General features: G+C 42.4%; 2 protein-coding genes across 4 annotated transcripts; one reads left to right on the top strand and one right to left on the bottom strand.

Moving 5' to 3' along the window:
- Window positions 1-5,193: 5,193 nt before the first annotated feature.
- Window positions 5,194-10,808, top strand: mthfsd (methenyltetrahydrofolate synthetase domain containing). 3 transcript variants are annotated; one of them, XM_063187967.1, is made up of 9 exons: window positions 5,194-5,367; window positions 5,469-5,572; window positions 5,829-5,942; window positions 5,989-6,102; window positions 6,848-6,961; window positions 7,776-7,866; window positions 8,123-8,235; window positions 8,553-8,678; window positions 9,761-10,808. In XM_063187967.1, exons 1-9 carry the CDS (start codon window positions 5,340-5,342, stop codon window positions 10,460-10,462), a joined length of 1,506 nt encoding a protein of 501 aa, XP_063044037.1. In that variant the 5' UTR covers window positions 5,194-5,339; the 3' UTR covers window positions 10,463-10,808. The 3 variants fall into 3 exon arrangements, with proteins under 3 accessions (XP_063044037.1, XP_063044036.1, XP_063044035.1); XM_063187966.1 differs by lacking the exon at window positions 5,989-6,102; XM_063187965.1 differs by lacking the exon at window positions 5,829-5,942.
- Window positions 10,809-13,820: 3,012 nt separating this feature from the next.
- foxf1 (forkhead box F1) lies at window positions 13,821-17,843 on the bottom strand. Its single transcript, XM_063188983.1, has 2 exons — window positions 16,564-17,843; window positions 13,821-15,263 (listed from the first exon to the last, which is right to left on the bottom strand). Exons 1-2 carry the CDS (start codon window positions 17,540-17,542, stop codon window positions 15,100-15,102), a joined length of 1,143 nt encoding a protein of 380 aa, XP_063045053.1. The 5' UTR covers window positions 17,543-17,843; the 3' UTR covers window positions 13,821-15,099.
- Between the last annotated feature and the right edge of the window lie 375 nt (window positions 17,844-18,218).

Below are 18,218 nucleotides of genomic sequence, written 5' to 3' on the forward strand. Positions count from 1 at the left end.
TCTCTTACACAGCCCAGTCACAAAAAGCCATCCCATAGTTTGCCAGGCCTAATTCTGAGGAAAAATTGGCAAATTGGGCTCAATACTCTGGAGCCATGAGTCAAGATCAAACCTTTTAGATCTGATGCCTTCAGAACTGTATGGAGTTTGAGATGAAGAATAAAAAGAACAATGCATGGTACCTTATGTGAAACATGGGTATACAGCTCTTATGTGGGGATGCATGATTGCTGCTGGTGTTTGACATTGTTTTCATTGATGGAATCAGGAATACATACAGTACATATATTGGTTTACGAATAGCGAATATGTCACCATTGCTCATTGCCCTTCATTATGGGTCATTGTGTTCTTTTCCAATTTGACAATGGCCCTAAACACACAGGCGTGATTTTCTGAAGAGGTGGTGGGAGTGATTCACTGATTAAGTGAAACATCTGATCTGCACTCATTCGAACGTTTTGAAGAGACGTTTTGGTGTGTACTGCATTATGTAGCATTGTATATAGGCTAGTATGTCTGTGCCTGCATAATATAAACAATGTAGTTGGAAAATGAGGTAAAAAAAAAATTCACGTACATGGCTGACCACAGGCCTAGTAAAACCGTGTTTTATGTGCAAAGACTTGAGTAGGCCTATCAAATGTTGCCTTGGTCATATCAACATTGTCACAAATGTCACATTGTTCACATTTTTTAATTGTCAAAGGAATGATGAAACTATCTTCATTTCATTACTGCAGTACATACAGTACGTATTTTTCTGGAAATGATTGGCTATACTACTTAATATAAGGGTCGAGTTCAATAAGGAGGAAGGCATAAGCATGTTGCATGAGACATTTGAATCATACTTGTACTTCCTCTTTTAACTGATGTTAATACAAATCTTATCTTGACGTTCTTTAATCAGCCTGGTACACACTTGCCTGTCACAACTGTTCCATCTAATTTTCACACTTCTCCAATCTTTGTGACGAGCTACCATTTCAAATGGTACAGGCTGGGCTAGGCTAAAGTTCACAACTATGCTTCTCATCACTCGAGGCCTAGCAATACCACTGGTTATTTGTGTGTGTTTGTTTGTTTGTTTCGTTGTTTTTGTAATGTAATCTACACGTAATCTTTAAGCAATAACACTGGCCATCTAGCCTGGCAATTGGCAAACTGTTTCACAGTTCATGAATAGAACCAGCTAGAACCATGACTAGAACCCATTGAGAGTAAATAGAATGGAGGCCAAAATTCTATTTCATTGTTGAAGCCAAGTTGGAGCCAAGGTTGGACCCAAAAAGACCAAAAAATGGCCAAATCCCATTCATTCCTATGAGAGACATAAAACCCTGTATCTCCCTTAAATGCCACTCCAGGGGGATCATTTTTCGCTCAACTAGTAGGTCCCCTTGCTCTCCAACTTACCAGGGTGGTGATTTTTTGTGGTGATGTTTTATTTTAGAGAGATATTAAAAGTTAAATTGACCAATGAGCATCAGAACATGGTTTGATTGACCGTTAGAAGTCTTGTTGTTGTCCAATCAGCACCTGCGTTTGGCGTTGCTAAGGTGGAATGTAAGTTGGAATGTTCCCAAATCTGGCTTCAAAGCGTTGAATGGCAAATAGCGTTGATTTGGCGTCCATTCTATTTACTGTCAATGGTAGAACCATCTATTCATTTTCTCGCAGTGGAAGCCAATCTTAACTATTTAAATGTTGAGGGAAAGCTGGTTTTACATATGCTGTTGACATACTGGATCTGTAAACAAACAACAAGCTTCCATTTGTCTAAGGGTGGTTGACGTGACGCCTTGTTTTTTCGTAACATTGGTTAAAAAAATACAAAACTGTTATTTTTCCTTTAGAAAACAAATGTCAATGAAAGAAGATGTGGTACATTATGTTTAATTAGTGTAAGATGAGAAGAAACATTTTTGTTAAGATTTATGTAAAGGTTTATATGTCAAATAACCTGCGGTGTGACTGTAACATTAATGAAACCTGGAATATAATATATATATAAAGCAACCAACAACATTTTGAATAATGTATGAAGCATTTGGCATGATTGCATAAATATTAACTTTATATTAAGATATGTGAATGATTAAAAAATACTCAAGACAGTAATATTAACTACAAGTTCAATTTCGTAACACAAATTGCGTCCTGTGGGGTGACATGTATGTCAATGTTTGTGAATGGGCAGCTGCAAGGCCAACTACAAGGGTCTTAAAGACTGGCTCCTAACCAGTCAGTACCTCAGTTATTGGAGAGTGCTGTGGAAGTTTAAGGTGACTATTAACCTCTTAATATGTCTTCATATTGCAATGTTTCTGTCACGCAATGCCTAGGTTCATTTTATGGTGTCCTGTGGTATGACTGCTCTTATAGAAGGAAAAAAAGTTTTTTTTATAAATGAAAACACATATTAAGATTAAACACAATATCATTATCAAGTTAGCATGAGCTCAGATGTCAGTCATGTATACAAAAGGATTAAAATGGCCATAATGCAGTGAATTTCCTGTGGTGTGACTTCATTTTCCTGCGGTGTGACATGCCTATGCAATGGGTTGATGCAGGATACATTTTTCCAAAAAAGGCAAAAAATAAGGCGAAATTCCATGAACCACTAAGTGCTTTATTTTTTTCTATTTTTTCAAAAAATTTCCATCATTTTTTTCAGGAAATGGACAAACTTTTTTTGTTTTTTGCGTTACGCCCTTAAACAACGTCAACCACCCCTAATCATTTGTCCTGCCCTCCCTACTCGTTTCTACGGTTGGGAACCCCAAACTCACGTTAAGATTTCAGACAGGATTCCCATGCTGCCCTTCAGATTGGAACGAGAACACATGGCAGCATGGAAATTCAGTCTATTGCCCATCTAGATGACCAGCAGTGTAATAAGATGTATTGTACTGTATAAGGGTTTAACATTGGGTTCATATCACTCAAACATATCAATCTTTGAGGCTATGGCAACACGGGCCAAGTCTCATAACCATAGTAACATAAGGCTTCAATTAAGATGTTCCATTACAGTGTGATGGTAGGCCCAACAGGGACAAACGCCATGTAGGTTAACATAACTCCCACCCGATGCATTTTCCCAGAAATCTACTCGTTACATCTGTAGGAAACTGGTAGCATGAGTGTGATTTTGCTGAATATGTTCAGGCAGCAGACAGATTAAACCAAATAAGGATGCTCTTTCAGCTGAAGTTCTCCTGGTTCAGAAAGCAGGCCATTCGATATTTGATCCAGACAAACTGAATTAACCCTGATGGCTCCTCTGCAAATCCATAACAGGTTAAATCGGAGTGTGCATGCACTGCGTCTGCCAGCGTATGGCATAATGTGCTTCATCCTACCCCACAGATCACTTAAAATACTTAACTGCACTCTGTTCCCTATAGTTCGTATTACTTTTGCTGGAGGACATGCAGCCTGGATGGGTCTCTGTCTGCAGCTATATGGTTACTTACTCAGAGCTGCATATGGGGCTAATTTGCATTAATGTTTAGGAGATTAGAAGAATCAGAATGCAAGTGATCTTCAGTTCTTGTCTGACGGTGATTTCTCAGACAACACTCAGACAACAACATTGTCCTACACTACATATGCATGTTTACATGTGACTGTCATAAAGTTATAGTGTTTTAGCACTAGCCTCCCTTTTTATCTTCACATTTCCCTCAAGATGGTCAATTATGGCACTCAAGCAAACAGTTTGGCTTGGCCATGACTAGTCTACATGAGCCATAGCCCTACACATCAGGCAAATTCATGTGCTTCAAATAAAATGCCCTTACAGTTATCTTAATTCTAGCATTCACCATCAGTGGGGTAAAAGAATATCACGGTTAGGCCTATTGTGAATTTTGATGTAGCCTATAGGATAGACAGACAGACAGACAGACAGACAGATAGATATGAATGAATGAATGAATGTCTTTATTGTCATTGTCATTGTACAGGTACAACAAAATTTGTTAAGTGCAGATGCCGCTGCTTAAAAAACAACATAAAACTGTATTTAAAAAATTATTAAGACTTTAAAAAGTTATCTGCAAAATTTAGTGTGCAGATGGCTTTTGGATAAAAAAATCTGTCTTTTATTCTATTCGTTCTTGTACACAGAGCCCTGTAATTCTAATGTCTGCCTGATGGCAGCACCTCAAACAGTAGGCCTATTTCTCAAGGGTGGCATGGGTCTCTGATGACTTGTTTGGCTTTCTTGAGACAGCAACAGTAGAACAACTCCTCTAAAAAGGGCAGAGGACAGCTAGTGATCTTGTGCTGTGCTGACCACCCTCTGAAGAACTCTCCTGTCTGCTGCTGTGCAGATAGATAGATAGATAGATAGATAGATAGATAGATAGATAGATAGATAGATAGATAGATAGATAGATAGATAGATAGATAGATAGATAGATAGATAGATAGATAGATTACAGAGTATAAACTGTCGGTGACAGCTACATTATTTTTTATGTGTGAGTCACATACTGACAGCGAGAAGAAAAGTCTCAGTGCATCTTTCAGTAGGCCTAACCCAGGGGTTCCCAAACTTTACCACGACAAGGCCCCCCATATACCGGTATATTCCAGCCAAGGCCCCCCTTACATGAGGCATGCCACACTATTTTTTCTGTGCACCCGGCCCCACAGGGGTCCCCAGCCCCCACTTTGAAAACCACTGGCCTAGCCTGTGGGTTTGCCATGAGGAGGCGCCCTCTGCCGGTCGTTCACCGGTATGATTAATCTCTGGTAAACAACTCTCAAACAACCTACTCCATATCACACTTCAGTCTGTTTTAAAAATATTTTAACACCAGTTACTACGTCTGTAACACGATGTGATTTCATAAGCAAACCATGGTCTTAATTTAAGACCATGGTTTGCTAATTCCACCCGGGCCAAAAAACAAGGTGGACTGGAGTAGGCCTAGCTAGGCCTAGCTAATAGGCCTACTGCCTCGTGATGTCTGAGAAGAAGAGTAATAATAGGCTACAGAATGTACACTTTGTGGGCCTCAAAATATAAAAGGAATTATTATTAATGGACGGACGCTCATTCATTTACCGTGTCTTGTAGGTCTAGTCAAGATAATTCATACATGAGCGCTTAGTCCAATAGGGGCGCTGTGGTCAATTTGACACCAACTTCCTTTTCCTGTGCACCCCTTTTAAAGTCATGCTCCATGTTTACGTGGACTCGGGAGTGTGCACATGTGTTGCTTGGTCTCAAGGCATGAAACCATTTATTTCGTGTTTTCCACTCTCAGAAAATATATACCATTTTACTAGTGAGCTACGGTCGACGTGCCTGTCCCGAAATGGAAGCTGTCATCTCGATAAACCCTGGTAAATGCTCGATGTCATGCGATTAACATAACGGTTTGAAGTTCTATTTGTGACTCTGTGCGTAATGGTGGTAATCTTAAAATAAATGTCTCGGTTTTTAGGGGCAACCAAATGGGACATTCGACAGAAAGTGTGGGATTATATCGAAGCCAATGACCTGGCCAATTTCCCAAGGCCTGTCCATAACAGGATTCCCAATTTTAAGGTAGGTTGGCTGCGCGAAAATATTGTGGCTAGTGACAAATGGCACGTCCGTCATGTAGCAGCGAGGACCGTCAATGAAAAGCTTGTCACACCCACTGTGATGTGCGTGTCTAAGTTTGTAGTCCCGTGCGCGCAGCTCTCAATATGACACTGTCTAGCTGCTACTAGTATAGAAATTCGACCAAGGGACTGTAGCCTAGCTTACTTGCTAGGCCACTTTATTTACCCTTATGTTGTTGTATATTGCACTTGGATAGGGAGCTGCCCAGGCTTGCAATCAGCTCAAGGTCCTGCAGGAGTTCAAGTCCAGTAGTGTGGTCAAGGTGAACCCAGACAAGCCTCAGGAGCAGGCACGCTACTGCACCTTGGAAGTAAGTGCCTCACTCACCTCCTACTCTTTTCTCCTCGATTGTGTAGGGTGCTCACGGTGCCTGCAATAAGGTGTCAGAACTGGAGGTGTTCGGGAAAACAGAGGAAGTCAAAGTGGATCCTGATAAACCGCTGGAGGGGGCACGGTTATTGGTTTTAGAGGTACTCTTGTAGGGAATATGCTATGCTGTGTGTGTGTGGCTGTCTGTCTGTCTGTCTGTCTGTCTGTCTGTCTGTCTGTCTGTCTGTGTCTGTGTGCGTGTGTGTATATACTATTAATTCTATAATATAATAATGTAACCACCAAGGGACACACAGCTGTCAAGTATAACACAGTGGTGGGTGATAGCTGGGGGAGAACAGAATGGTTGCGCAAGACTGTTATGGAACTGATGGTTATTCTAAAGTGTTCTTATGAGTTCTTATGAGTTCAGTTGGTAAATGCCGGGCTGGAGATAAGTCGCAAGTTTATGTGCTCGGTGTAAGTGTTAACTGTCTCGTTGTATTAAACCCCAAGAAACTGTACATCTGACTCCGTACTTCTTTGCGTGACGTTACAATATAATATAATATAATATAATATAATATAATATAATATAATATAATATAATATAATATAATATAATATAATATAGTGAGAGGGGTGGTGTTCCAATACAGCTAACTGTGCAGAGGGCCCAAAATGTAGTGCTATGTTCCTGCCCCAAGCTATTGCATGTAATGTACAGAACATTGTTTGGGACATCTGTTGCAATGGAATACAACGGTTGGCACCAAGGGAGTGTATGTTGAAGTTCATGGTCTTCTTTTGGCATTATTATTGTGTAGTTATGTGGTGTTCCTAATGCTTTTCTGCCCTAGTACCGCAATAACTTTTGCTAATCATCATTGTGTGTCTTTGTTTTAGGCCAAAAAGACGTTGCTGGTCCCTACACCCCGTTTGCGGACTGGGCTCTTCAACAAGATTGTCCCTCCACAGGGAGCAAGCAAGGAGGACCTGAGGGTGTGCTCCACTTCCCAGGTGACTTGTTGACTGGTGTCAGACGGACCACACCAATGTAATGCTGCTATAGAGCTTGAACGTGGCGTAGTTCCGCGTTCATGGGTCCTTAGCAGACCATCTAACAGAGTAAATATCTTTGGTTTCCAGTCATATATACAGTTCCAGGCCACTTTTTTAGAATAGCATGAAAAAGTTGATTTATTTCCATAATTCCATCAATAATGTTAACTGTCATGGATTATAGATTCATGGCCCAGTTTTGTAACTATTCCAATCATTAAATTGTTTATTTTTACATATTTTGGTGTTCCAGTTCAAAAAACCCATGAATTGGGGAATTCGCATCATTAGAATATTGTAATAAAATCAAAACTTTCTTCATCAAAATTCTGGTGACATCAAATCAGTAGAAATATGGTACTTTCTACATAACATGCAATGTTCAATACTTGGTTAGGACTCTCTCTGTCTTAATAACGGCCATGATGCGTTTAACATTGAAGTCAATGGCAGAAACAGTGCATGGGAGTTATGGAAGCCCAGATATCATTGATGCTTTGCTGTCAGCTGTTCTTGTTTCTGGACCTGGTGTCCCACACACACTTCACTCTTCAATATGCCCTGTAGATTTCCATGCCACGTTTTGGCGCTAACTCGCCTGTTTAATTCTAAATCACCAGAAAGAAGCCCCATTGAAAATGAATGGGGTTTTATTTCTGGTGAGTTAGAATTAAACTGGTAGGTAGGTTCAGGCTCTATATTTGAAAGGTATATGTGACATGTATAATGTGTCAAATGGGTTTCTCATCCACGTGTATGGTCTCTCATTCAGGGAGTGAAGGACTTCAGTGTCCCCATCGGTCTTGATGCAAAAGTCAAAGTAGATCTTGTTGTGGTCGGTTCTGTGGCAGTTTCTGAAAAAGGTAAGCCAGTTAGGATGTTTAATTCATGCTTCCATGACTGTAGTAGACTTCTGCTTATGTGTTCCTGTTCATATGATGTGCTGTGTTATTTTGCTTGAACATGTCCTGTAGAAAGCTGCACTATCGACTGCAATCCTTTTAAAAAATATATATATATTTAAATGAATTAGCATGCCGCAAAGACAAACATTTCAGCCTACGCCGTCTTACCGCAGTTGAGTGCATTTTCTCAAAAAAAAAAAATGTTTTGTATCAGGCTACCGCATTGGAAAGGGTGAAGGTTTTGCAGATATGGAGTATGGCATGATGGTGGCCATGGCAGCTGTGGACGAGTCTACCGTGGTCGTCACTGTAGTTCATGACTGCCAGGTTAGTCAAGCACTCATTTGTTGATTTCCCTCCACTTTCAATCCACATTATTCATTATTCGCACCATTGAATTATGATTTAATGGATGCTACATTGATTAAGGCAAATGACAAGATATGCTTTTTGTTTTCAATTCATAATTTTAAATCAAGGAGCTGACAGGAATAACACACTCAATAACAATGTTAATCTGTAAAGGACTGGGCACCTTGTAGGGAAGCTCAAATGTCAGTATACTTTGTATAATGACAATTAAGGCTTTCTATTCTATTCTGTTCTCCGCACTTTTAATGTACACATGTTCATTTTGTTTCTAGGTGGTGGATATTCCTGAGGAACTCATTGAAAGTCATGACCTCACTGTTGATTACATTCTCACACCAACAAGAGTCATCCAGACAGGATGCACACGAGCCAAGCCACCGGGCATCATTTGGTCCAAGGTAATTATATATTTTTTTCCATCTAAGAAGTGTATTACTGAAAAGTCCAAAGACAAATTCTACATGAAAAAGCTGTGAAATGAAACTTACACCAGGAGGCACGCTTTTAAATCATGTCAGCGTTTATCACAAAATCAAGACCGTTTTACACAAAGAAACTATAATGAATAACAACAACAAAGAAAAAACCCTTTGACTTATTCTATAAAAGATTCTTGTCAAAACAACAGTGACGACAATAGCTTAATCAATAATAATGCACACAACAAAATGGCATTGCATCATCGCCAAAAACGTTTTATTTTTGCTGATGACGTCCTTGGGCCTGGCCTTTTGACCAGTAGGACATGACGGTGGAGCTTTCCCAGAGCCTCAAAGGGCCATGCATCACATGCCCAATGCTGGCCAACTCTTTAAAGAGGAAGGGCATGTCCCGTCTTCAAAGGCCCTACTGCCTGGCATGCTGGACCGGGCTGGAGCATTATTGTGGTGGAAAAAGAGAGGTCAGTAGGTGAGGTTAAAGACAATAGCAGTGTACATCCTGAATGAAACGAGACCTGTGATCATGCTCTTCTTTAAAAAAAGAAAAAAAAGAAAGAAAAAACAAAATGCGCTTTTCCCTCTTCCACATCAGAAAGACGTCTTTATGTCTTTCTTTAGCCGGCGAGGGAAGTGAAATAGTCAGGCTTGATGAAGGGTGAAGACGTGAAAGGGTTATCAGTGCTCACAACACAACTGCAGGGGGGCCCTATTTCCCCTCTGCGTCGCCAGAGCCTTGCGATTTCTATTATCAGCTGTTTTTAATGGTGCCAAAAACTTAGCCGGGCTCTTTTTGATGTCTCCCTGACCCGTTTCAGAATGGCCTCAAAGGGGCTTCCGTTCAGATATATATATATATGGATGTGGGAAGGCATCCGTCTGTTGGAAGTTCATGGGGCCTTCTCATTGTGAGAACGGCTCCCCGAGGCCTCTTTAAAGTCAAACATCTAAGCGCTTATTCACTCAACAGGCTAAGCATGTGCCTGCCAACTAGAATGCCGATGTGTCTGTGAACCTACTGTACTCTTTAATAACACTCCCAGGTAGATGCGGAGATGTTGGCCAAGATCCCCATTCTGAAAAAGCTCCGGGCTCTGGAGCAGGAGGCTGGCAAAGATGTCACACTAAAGCCCAGCCCAGAGGGCGAAGGCAAGCCAGATAAGCCAGACCGGCCCCGCAGGGAACCAGCAAGAGGCCCTCGGCGAAACCCCATAGGCCAGTCGAGGCAGGCCGGGCGTCGAGGAGAGACCCAGGAGGCGGCGGGGCATGATGGGGCAGAGCCCAGGCCGGCCGGCCAGTCCTCTGTCACCACCGTCTACTTGGGGAACATTCCGGCGGGCGTGCGTGTCAGCGAGCTGAAGGGTGCCCTGAGGGAGCGTGAGGCCGCGCCACTCCGACTCACATGGCAGGGCGCGCAGCACCGGGCCTTCCTGGACTACGCCAGCCAGCAGGCGGCCGAGGATGCCCTCGCCGCCCTCCAGGACCTCACCATACAGGAACACACCTTGCAGCCAGAGATGGCAAAGAGCCAGAGGGGCGACCGCAGCAGCAGGCCACCTGGCCAGCCGCGCCGGAGGAGGCCCAAGGCTCCAGCAACCACCTCCACAGCAGCAGAAGCAACACCTGACGACCCCGACACTACCACCACAAGCAGCAGCAAGGCCAGACCAGCCAAGCCCAGAAACAGGAGGCCCACCCCCAAGGGGAAGGTGGAAGGTGAAAACCAGCCTCCTCCTTCCCCGTAGTAGTCTAGACGCTGTCCTGCACCGTCAGCAAAAAAAAAATAGAGAATGGCCTTACTGTTTTCGTTTTTTTCCTCCATCTTTGTATAATGTTTGCAAGGTTGCTGTGTTGTTTATGTCTGTTGCTATTATTTATGTACAAGCTTTCAGCGAACATGGAACTGATACGTGTGCCGTGGTTGGGATGCTTGTCTAAAATGTTTGTGTGTGACGCAGTGTCGGTGAAAAACTTGTTCACCCAGCTGCTGGGATTATTTCAGATTAATCTTTTATATTTTCGAAACTGATTGACTGTAAAATCCATGTCGATTTCATAATACATATGAAAATAAATTTAACTTCAACTTTTTGGCAATGTGGTCTTGTACTTAACCTCCATTGCCAGTTAACTGACAGAATTCACCTCACTCAAAAATATACTTGGGTTTGGATAAAGCACATAAATGTCAAATGAACCTATTGAGGACCATGAAGGGCAGGATTGCTGTGGTTTACTGCGCATTTGGAGGCTAACTGTGAAAGGAATCCGATTCCATAAGCAGTCCAACAAGGTACAACCAAACAAGATTGAGTGTTGGTCCCATTCTTTAATTGTGTGTTTAATTGTGTGTTTGGGCCTTTCTCGCTTTCAAGGGAGCACGCCTCGGTCGATTTAAAAAAAAAAAAAAACCTAACCCCATCTTCATATGCAGGATAAGTGTATCAGTAACCCTGACCTGTCCAATTAGTCTGGCTTGAGTTTGGTATGTAGAGCCTGAAGATAAGACGATCAAGCAGCATGCGCAACTTGCAAAAGAAACTTGTGCGTGCAGCGGCGGTTGGTTTCAAGCAGGATCGTAAAGTCAATTTGTGTTGCAGCATTGGTCTTTTCACGACCACATTTTTCAGGCGTATATATTTTAAATGTGGACAATGTGATCCAAGGGTTCATCCTCCCAATGCTACACCAAGTTCTTAGTATTAATTGTGTATTATTGTAGGACATGCATGGGCCCTGGTTTGCATTGCTTTGTGGTATAGAGATCTAGATATGTTGCGTGAGTCGTATGTCTTTTAAAAATGACACCACATCCCATAGACCTATTTTATGTTACACCTAACATTATATCCCACACTTTGATAACTAAATTTTTTTGAAGACCCAAATGAATGGGGAAGCAGTAAATAGCTACTGGAAAGGCCTATAAGCGCAGTGTGCTCTGACTGTTCATTCCGTGGCAGATGTACGAGATCACCGTGCCTTCGCCTCTCCGGGTCGGTACAGGCGCAAGACTTATTTTATGGTTCTGTCACCCGCCTTGGCGAACAGCTGTGGGGCTGCAAACAAGAATGTAACTCCTCAGCCGTGCCAAAATGCTCCGCTCTGGCTAACATCATCAGCTGGCTAATGTGTGGTCCCAGCTCTACGGAGAAATGCGCGCATGCTGCTCTGCTCTGCAGCCCCCTCCTGCTCATACAAGGAGAATTTTCTCTGGGTTCAATGCGTGGTCACTAGTCAAGATAAAGCTGTAATATAGGCTAGAGGAGAGGTAAAGGACCAACACTGAGGAGCTACCAGAGGAATGCTTAATGGCAAAGCTATTTTAGGCAGTTTGTCGATCACAAACCATGTCATCAGCCCCTACTTAACTTGTTCTGGTGAATCTTTTACGTGCATCATTTTTCACAAGGCCCTGCAAGCCATATAAAGTAAGCGGCCATTGGCGTTGGACTGCAGTGAAAATGCTAAATACGACAGGGACGTGGAAAGGCCTCTAAGCTAAAAACGTATTATGACTGTTCAGTCCCACCTAACATAAGTTCATGGAAGTCAATTTGAGAGACCTTTACTTGGTTCCACATAAAAGCTGACTGAGAGATCAAGATGATTGGTTTAAGCCCAAGGACTTCTTTAAAAAAATAATTTGTGACTACATGAATTCAGAAGATTTGCCTTTAAGACGCTTGGTTTTAGTTAGTAACGTTTAATGTGCACCTGAATAAAGGCTACTTGTTTGGCACCCCAAACAATCCAATCAGATCTACCTAACATCCAGGATCTTTACAACCAGCGGTGTCTGAGGAGGGCCAAACGAATCATAGCTGATCCATACCACCCCAGCTACACACACTTCACCCTTCTACCATCTGCCCGGAGATACAGGTGCTTACGTGCTCACACCAGCCGACTCAGGGACAGCTTCTTCCCTCAATGTATCAGACTGTTGAATACAAAATCACCAACATAGGAAGAAATCCACTCATCACATCTCCCCTTTCTCCAACCTGCCATTTTTTCAACTTTTTAAATATATATTTTTTCTTTTTTAACATTCTTTTTTAACATTCTTTTTAACCTTTTTTTGGGACTCCCAGAGCAGGGAAGCTTTTCATTGTATATATATGTTTCATATATATACACATGACAAATAAAATATCTTGTATCTTGTAAAAAAAACACTTGAAAGCCAATCAGTGCCAATCAGCGCCTGTGCTTCTAAAATTCAACAACTTACAATTTCAATAATACGACTTGGTCCAATGTTGGACATACTTGGTTGACATACACAGAATCAAATGCATTAATCAGTATTAATCATAATACTATTCTGAAGAACTGTGAATTTTGAACTCTGAGGAACTTCAGTGGTTAAATTAGAATTAGGTTTATCATAGCTGAAACATGTCCCATGACATACCACGGTTTCCTCTGTGGGTGCACACCGACAGCATTGGCCTGCTGTCACTTTTAGTAAAACACACAAAAGGGCTTAATGCGTAGATATTCAGTACACATGTCACTTCTAAAGTCTGCTAGAAAGAATAAAACTAATCCTGCCAATAGGTGCCGCTAATGTCGTGCAGACCACATATCCATCCACATGCGCATAGTCTGACACGAACCCGGTTTGAATATGTTCGGGAGACATACAAACTTACAGACAGTAAATTGTTATTAGTTTCAAGTGAAATACAACGAGCTTTTCTTCCAATAACAATACAATAAAGATGTCTACAACAGGGGAAAATGTAGCCTACAAACTGTTTGGTTAATTCATGTACCCATACTGAGGTTTAGGCCCCGGACCATTACGCGCGGACTGCGCGCCACGATTACCATAGTCAGCAACGCACATGATATTAAAAACCAGATCACATAGACCTATAAATACCATTAATTGTAGTGTCGATGCTAGTAATGACTGTGTAGCGTGTATTGTAGCAACAGTCCACATCACGCTCGCTCCTGAAAAGTGTTGTACGGGGAGATGTTTTCAGTGTGTAGGCTACACACAGAACCACCTAGTTGTTCAGCGTGGAAAACACAGTTGCTCAAACTGCACCAATAGGCTGTTTTACAATAAATCAAACTTTATCGATTCTGTAATATTACTTTGAAGTGTGTTAAGAGATGCCATAAAAAAAACATACTTTGCAAACGGGTGTGAATTTTGTCACTCTTGGTCATGGTTATTCTTAGCGCATTTTGAGTTTTAGGAAAACTTGAGAAATGGCCTAGGCCCCTATACAGTAGCTCTGACCGGGTTGGCCTGCTGTGGCTAGGTTTTGTGACAAGTCAAGTAGACTATACGCAGGAAAATTACATGGTTGCCACAACCAGTCAAGTAAACTTTCCTATGCTTTGTTTTTTTTTAAGGAAGAGTGAGAAGTTTTGCTTGGTTGGATGATGTGAAACAAATCCATAATTGAAAACCATGACACCTTAGTTTGGAATGGAAAACAATTTTATAGACGTTTTCAACAGATGAACAAACTTCATGCCAATACGTTTTAAATTCTATACAAATCGTGAGTAGTTAAAATACATACTAGCCTAATCTAAAGCAATGGACGTAGACCCAGGGCCCACTCACAACGATATTACACCATGTACAATTTATAGTGCTGGGAAAAGTAGGACGGGTGTCAGTATGCATAATTATATATACACGAAAATAAAAACGAGTAACAACTAACAGTGCTTACATTTATTCTCAATTGTCTGTTGAACCTCAGTAAAAAATCCTCTGGGCAAATATTGCCAGTAAAGCGTTCAATATTTGGCGATATTTTTATACAATTACAATATGCACAGAATAAATAAAATGAGTTGCGCTTTGTTATTGGAAAGTGCCTTCATTTTCCCCTCAATTATTTTCTGTTCTGATTAAAAAAGTCAGATGAAGTCATACAATAATGTTGTATTAACCCGAGAGTAGAAGTAAAATAATAGTTTGTTTTGTCTAAAAATACAAATGAGCTTAGAGAAAAAAATTACAAATTGTCAAGTGGTAGTCATCCGCCAGCAGAATTATAGTACCGAGCGGCTGCAGGGGTTGAGATGCACTGGATTAACGGAGGATGATTGCGGCGTTACCTTCGACAGTGGCACGCTGGCAACTCGGGCATATTTAAAAATCAAATCAATGCACCTTTCTGGTAATTTCCCATTACATCTCCGGTCACTGACGCCGAAGTTCTGAGGCAGGATCCCCAAAAGCACAGACATCAGTGACCAGGCCTTGCCTCACGGGTCATCTCGTCTGTGTAGGCCTCGTTATTGTAGGGCCCTCCTCGAGCGTCTTCCTCGTGCCCCTGCAGCTGCTTTACTAGGTTTTAGTGGCTCTCAGTCTGTGTTTGTAGCTTCTTCAAACTGCCCCTCACATCACGCACGGCTTGATGTCCTGATATGCGACTTGCTGGTGATGATAGTAAGACCCGCTGCTTGGTGAATGCATCGTCGACGACGTCATCGCGTTGAAGGAGAAGACGAATTCCTTCCTGTCGCACATGCTTGGGGACTGGGAATGATACCGTGGAATACCTACACAGACAAGAGAAAAGGGAGGCCTGGAATTAACATTCTGAAATAAAAACAAAGGCCCAGAAATTGTCCCCCAAGCACTGTAATTGCATTGATTCGGATGACCTGGTTTTATACGCCACAAAATGTTTAAGACATTATTGAGGCAGCCACCACTGTGGTGTGAGTAGCCTTACACGTCAGCACATAGTAAAGCCGTATTAATGCTTTACGCACAACATACGCATTACGCACGGCTCCATCTTAATTTAAAAATGTGCCCTTACCATAAAACAAACTGCTCCAACGTGTTCATATAGGCCTACTGGACAAGTAAACTATGCCAAAATAATAGCAATGTGTAATACTAATAATAAAAATAAAACTTTAATAGCAATAGGGGCAATGGTAATTATTGTAATAATTCTAATAGTAGGCCTAAAAATCAAGCATGTGATGCGCTAAAATGTGTTAAATCAACATCATACAAATTTGCTACATTGCTAGGAAGGACCATTATAAGGTTCAAATACAGGAACCATGTTCAGATGCTTTCATATCCACAAAAAATACAAACTTTCCCATTTGAAATAATTACGCAATTGCTTACATTATAAAGGCCCTTTAAACGTATTTATTTAGTCATTATATTTATTTAGTCGGTGCGAGCACTCTTTGGTTGTCATGTGCGTATTTAGGGGGAGGAGGGGTGAAAAGCTGGCAAGTGGATTTGAGGGTGGTATGGTCTGTAATTGGCAGTCGACTGCTTGCACGCGAGTCCCAAAGGACTTTGCCGCAGGGTAATCAGACGGGCTCTGCTCGCGCATGTTATCATAGCCTCTGGATTGGCACCGTCCTAAACACGTGCCCCTGCCGAGATGCCCTCTGACTTGTCTGTGATGACCCCCTTTAGGGGGTGTATTTAGAGACCAAGGCCAACTTTAAAGGCTCCCTTGCATTCAGCCCCAAGAGGTTTATAAAGGCCGCTTTATGCGGCGCAGATTCGCTTTAAATGGCCTTCATCATTCTTGACTATGAACTGTCCGCTTAAAACCCATAGGCATTGAGACATATAGCCCTCTCTGAACATTTTTGAAGCCCAAGATCCAGTCATAATTTTCGTTTATTTTATGTAAGCCTATTTACGACGGGCATTAATATTTTGCAAGTGAAGTAGTGGATTAGGCCCTACTTTCATTAATCATGTAGGCTATATATATTCTGCACAATTGACCGTACCACAAGACTGACTCAAATCACAAATGCAACAGTCAAGCCCTGCCATATTTTTTTTCGAAATAAGAAAGCTCCATAGGCCTACCTTGTAAGTCGGTTGTGCCGTGTCCGTTCTGGTGAAGATAGGACTGGTCCAGAGAATGCGTTGGCAAGCTTGGCTGCAGTGAATTCGCTCCGGGATTGCACGGAGACAGAGGCTGCTGCTTGATATAGGAGGCCCCGTTGTTCAGCGACGACGAGGGCGCGGGAGCCCATGCGGATGGCGTGCTAGAGTAGACCGGATGAGGCTCCATGACTCCTCCACTGGTCAGCAGGGGAGAGGCAGAATTGTCATGGTGTGGGTACTCGTTCCCTGTGGACCCTGTGCAACTTCCCATGTAATGTCCACTGTTGGCCGATAAATGTGACATTGAATGGCCCGCCAGACCCATTCCATCCATGTTGCCCGCCAAATGTCCATTCATCATCCCGATTTCACCCCCTAAAGATAAACTGTTTGGAGGACAGGGCAATCCTCCCCCGCTTCCCTGAAAGTTATACGACTCGGGCAGATGGTTGAATCCAAGTCCGTTCATCATGCTGTACATAGACGGCTTCAACGCCTGACACTTGCGCCTGAAACCCCTTGGTCTTCTGCGGAAAGATCCCTCCTCAAACATGAACTCACTGGCCGGGTCGATTGTCCAGTAATGTCCCTTTCCTGGTCGGCCGAGACCTTTTGGCAATTTAATAAAGCACTCGTTCAAGGACAGGTTGTGACGCACAGAATTCTTCCATCCTTGGTAAGAGCCCCTGAAGAAGGGAAAGCGGCTCTGGAGAAACTGGTAAATCTCACTCAAAGTTAGGCGCTTTGTGGGAGAGCTCTGAATAGCCATGACGATCAGTGCTATGTAGGAATAAGGCGGCTTCTCAGGGCGACGGATACCAGCGTTCGTCTTCTTGGTTTTGGTGGTGGAGGAGGCCGTCTCCATCACTGACGTCTGGCTGTGCGGCTTTTCTGGAGCCGACATCGGGCTGCTTTGGGCAGGCGTCTGCACAGAAGGCTGCTGTACCTCGGCCGTCATTAGGTCTTGGGAAATCTAGTTAAAATCTCCACGTCAAAAGTTACACCGATTATACAATGAGCAGTCTCAGTGGATGTCTTTATATATGATAGCGCACAGAAACTGAAAACACTCGACAGCGTACGAAGTTATAGCCGAACAGCGCGTGGAAAAAGTGTACTCTCCCGTGCGTAATTACGTGTACCCCAAAATTGGTGTCCCCAAACTCCTCTTTAGGTAGCGTCCTCAAAAAGCAAAGGACAGGAGGTAACTTCTTTCAAGTTCTGTCGCACTCTTCTCGTCTTTCCTAGGAGATCGCCTTTTACTTATCTGTTGCCATCACAGCCTTCCAAAACTCTTGACCGTCCGAGCGTCAGAGGAGCTGAGGTCCGCCCAGTCCCCTCCCACTACGCTGGGATGGGCTCCTGGAACATCTGCCCGCCTCGATTCTCCACATGAACGTTTTTTATATTTCTAACCTGTAGCCATTAGAACTTCACCAAAGTAAAGAATTTATTAACAAAACTTATATATTTTATGTCTCAGAAATGTATCCTTACATCCGGAGCGATGTCACTATTGTGCCTATAAAGGTTGTAACATGGCATTTAAGTTATTCTGTGCCATGTGGCAGCTTTTTATCGATAGTCTCATAATCAGAGTTTGGTAACTGCAATTTACATAAGTTCATGGTCAA

Source organism: Engraulis encrasicolus, chromosome 22 (assembly GCF_034702125.1).
Source record: "Engraulis encrasicolus isolate BLACKSEA-1 chromosome 22, IST_EnEncr_1.0, whole genome shotgun sequence".
Taxonomy (NCBI): Eukaryota; Metazoa; Chordata; class Actinopteri; order Clupeiformes; family Engraulidae; genus Engraulis; species Engraulis encrasicolus.